The sequence below is a fragment of the Morus notabilis genome, unplaced genomic scaffold (genome assembly GCF_000414095.1).
Source record: "Morus notabilis unplaced genomic scaffold, ASM41409v2 Scaffold351, whole genome shotgun sequence".
In the NCBI taxonomy this organism is placed as follows: domain Eukaryota; kingdom Viridiplantae; phylum Streptophyta; class Magnoliopsida; order Rosales; family Moraceae; genus Morus; species Morus notabilis.
In genome coordinates this window covers 294,398-297,619 of record NW_010366040.1, presented here as the reverse complement: position 1 = coordinate 297,619, position 3,222 = coordinate 294,398, and the positions used below count along the sequence as shown (strand labels likewise).

At 34.7% G+C, this 3,222-nt stretch overlaps 1 protein-coding gene across 1 annotated transcript; it reads right to left on the bottom strand.

Annotated features, from left to right (window-relative positions):
* Positions 1-8: 8 nt before the first annotated feature.
* LOC21399261 (jacalin-related lectin 3) lies at positions 9-1,261 on the bottom strand. Its single transcript, XM_010109168.2, has 3 exons — positions 1,212-1,261; positions 668-865; positions 9-484 (listed from the first exon to the last, which is right to left on the bottom strand). Exons 1-3 carry the CDS (start codon positions 1,212-1,214, stop codon positions 233-235), a joined length of 453 nt encoding a protein of 150 aa, XP_010107470.1. The 5' UTR covers positions 1,215-1,261; the 3' UTR covers positions 9-232.
* Between the last annotated feature and the right edge of the window lie 1,961 nt (positions 1,262-3,222).

Genomic DNA, 3,222 nt, shown 5'->3' with positions numbered 1-3,222 from the left:
ACATCACACTGAATACATCATATATTATACACACAAGAAGAAGCTCTACGAAGAGAGCTCGCTCTATAGAGAGCTTATTTTAAGCATGCTCAAACCATTCCTTGCGTATATCATGGTAATACTAGTCAGTAAACACCAACAAATACTACCATTATACTCTTGGTGATTTGAATTTATTTATTATATATTAAACAACCGAAAGCCAAGACATCTAGAGACGTCATGTTTTATTTTAAGATGATACGTAAATTCCAATGGCACTCAGAAAATCAGTACTGGTTCTTCCGACAAATCCAGCAATGAGGGAATTAGTTAGGATTGGTCGGCTACTGAAAGCTCTTCCTTGTGCAGTCCCATATGTATATTCATTCTCGTTGGTGGTAAATGTGAGCGAGCGTATGACTTCAGTCTTTGTGTCGGCACCGGGCACAACACCAATGTAGCCACTCACTTTCGTTATGACCTCCCCTTCTTCTAGTTTAATCTGGATTTCAAAGAATAGTAAACGAAAGATGAAAGTTATATCCATTCTTATCATTATTTTCTGATAGTAGAGCCTTTCCCAGGACAGATTAGTAAAAAAGAAAGTTATATTCATTATTATACCTTTAAAATTTGGGTTTCAAAGAAAAGTAATAAAGAAATAAAGAAATGAAAAAAAACTAACATTCACTCTTATATAGGTATCGTCACCAGTTGGATGTGGGATTCCCGTAGTGGGATCCTCCTTATAGAATGCAGTAAAACTTCCAATGCCTTCACCCGGCTTATATGAAAGGGAGATTTTGGAAACTCCAGTGTGCGTTTTGCCATCGTCCCAAGCTACACCACCAGGCCCTCCATATGGTCCAAATTTTTCTAGCGACTGCAAAATATTTTTGAAGACACAATCACAATTATATTAATCAACCGCACACGTATATATTAATATATGGAATCTCCTAACGTCTGTCATATATACATAATATTAATCAACAAATGTTCTTAAAACTCAAACTATAATTTCAATTTTCAAAAAATAACAAACTAAATTCGTTCATGGTTGGAAAATCGATCGTGGTAATAAGAGTAGTTTAAACTATAATTTCAGTTTTCAAAAAATAACAAACTAAATTCGTTCAAAAAATACATAATATTTCTCTTTTCCAAACATGAAAAATACAAATGAAAAATCATTAAAGTGAAAGAAGAAGGCTCAACTAGAACCTCACCATCGTTTGCACTTTCGGAATGAAAATGTAGAGAGAAGGAGAATATGGATTTGGATATTGAGAAGTGTGAGTTTACTTGGGTGGGCTTACCTCTATTTATACAAATAGTATCATCTACCTTATTTGGAATTTAGTTATTATCATCTAACTTATTTGGAATTTAGTGCTTCTTTCGGGATAAGATTTGGGTAGGTATGAGGGATTTTGTACAAAGGTCTGTGATGTGTTCTCATACTTAAAATGTCATGAAAATCTTTGATTGGTTGTACGTAGACTTGAAAATGGGCAAAGTGGGCATAGGTTTTGATATCTCATCAAAATATCAATATAGATATGAGAGATGGATTTAGAGGGTCATGTGAATTGTACCGTGAAGTGAGTGTGAAATGTTATGAAGACTAGAAGGCCACGAGAAAAACGTTCTAACACGTGACTAAACAGTTGACTTTTGAAACAATGTACTGTGGAGTAAGGATCCTTTTTTTTTTTTCATGGTAGTAGTACTGAGACAAAAAAAATCGTTCAATGTAAATCCTTTTTTCATCTGTTTTTTTTCTTTTACATTTTTTAAGGGTTTCACTTTCTTCTTAATTTGGAAAAAAAGCCATTCCTAAAATGTAAATCCTTTTTTCAATGTAAATCCCAAAAAAAAAAAAGTTGTTCAAATTGGTACTCTAAATTTCTTTTACGTAAACCGAGGGGATCATACTCTTTGGATCTTTCCCTGAAATTGTGACGAACCTAACTTTTGATTGTCGTCCTATGCTTATACTTAACATTTCTTAATCTCTACCATTTACTAGTTATAACTTCTAAAAATTTCAGGCCATTTTTTTTTCCATGTACGTTAAAATGCTGTAGCATTTAGCTATCATTCTGTTTTCAGCCATTCCTAAAATAATGTAGCATGCTGACAGCATTTTGTTACATTAGTCATCAAAATACATAAAACACTATTTTATTTTACATATAAAGTTCAGCGGCGTTGCCAAAACACGTGATACATCCATGACCCACTTGTCCACATTCCACTGCTACATCCTCTCTGCATGCCCAGCAACAAGTTTCAGGGAGCTGGTGCCTTACCCGTGCTTCCTACAACACGAACAAACTTAATGAGCTTTCGCTCAGCAAGTATCAATAGGTCATAACAGATGCAATAATTATGCATACCCATATATGCATTCATATCATATAGCCTAGTACAGAATTCTAAATGACTTTCATTCTGTGTTTCTCATTCATATCATTCTTGTTTACGGATACCATACCGTTATATGGAATGGTTTCCGTGTTTCATTTTCTTGTCTTTTACTTCTTAGGGGCCCTGTCTTGTTGTACCATAGCGCGCATAACCAGTGAGGAGTGGGATAGCTAACCAATCCAACTCAGTCACGGTTCTCTTATCTTTCATAGTCTCATAATAACCTTTCCTTCGAAGGTTGGTACAAACAGGACTTTTAGTCTCTTACCGTTTATCAATTTTCTCATTGAAACGGTAACTTTAGTAGGGGCCCTGTCTTGTTGTACCATAGCGCGCATAACCAGTGAGGAGTGGGATAGCTAACCAATCCAACTCAGTCACGGTTCTCTTATCTTTCATAGTCTCATAATAACCTTTCCTTCGAAGGCTGGTACAAACAGGACTTTTAGTCTCTTACCGTTTATCAATTTTCTCATTGAAACGGTAACTTTAGTTAAATCTTATGAATTTGGGCATTATTGAGCATTTTATCATGAGATTAACTTTTCGTTAAAGTTTAACCTTTCATTTCTCTTAGTTTGATCTTGACTTAACATCGATACATACCTTTTGCAGAATAAAGTTCTACAATTACATAAGTCTTGTAGATACTTACCTAACATAGTATCTAACATTCAAAATTCTACTATATGCACAATTTTTGTGCAACATAAAAAAGTAAGCTTGTTCGTGATATAGCCATAGAAAAACTATTGTACTTACCAAAGTTTCGCTAACAACGCGTCCTTTGTCTCCCTTGACGCTTTC

Coding starts and splice junctions, on each gene's coding strand:
- LOC21399261 (XM_010109168.2), bottom strand. Junction 485..667: donor ATACCTATATAAGAGTGAAT/GTTAGTTTTTTT, acceptor TTTGAAATCCAG/ATTAAACTAGAAGAAGGGGA.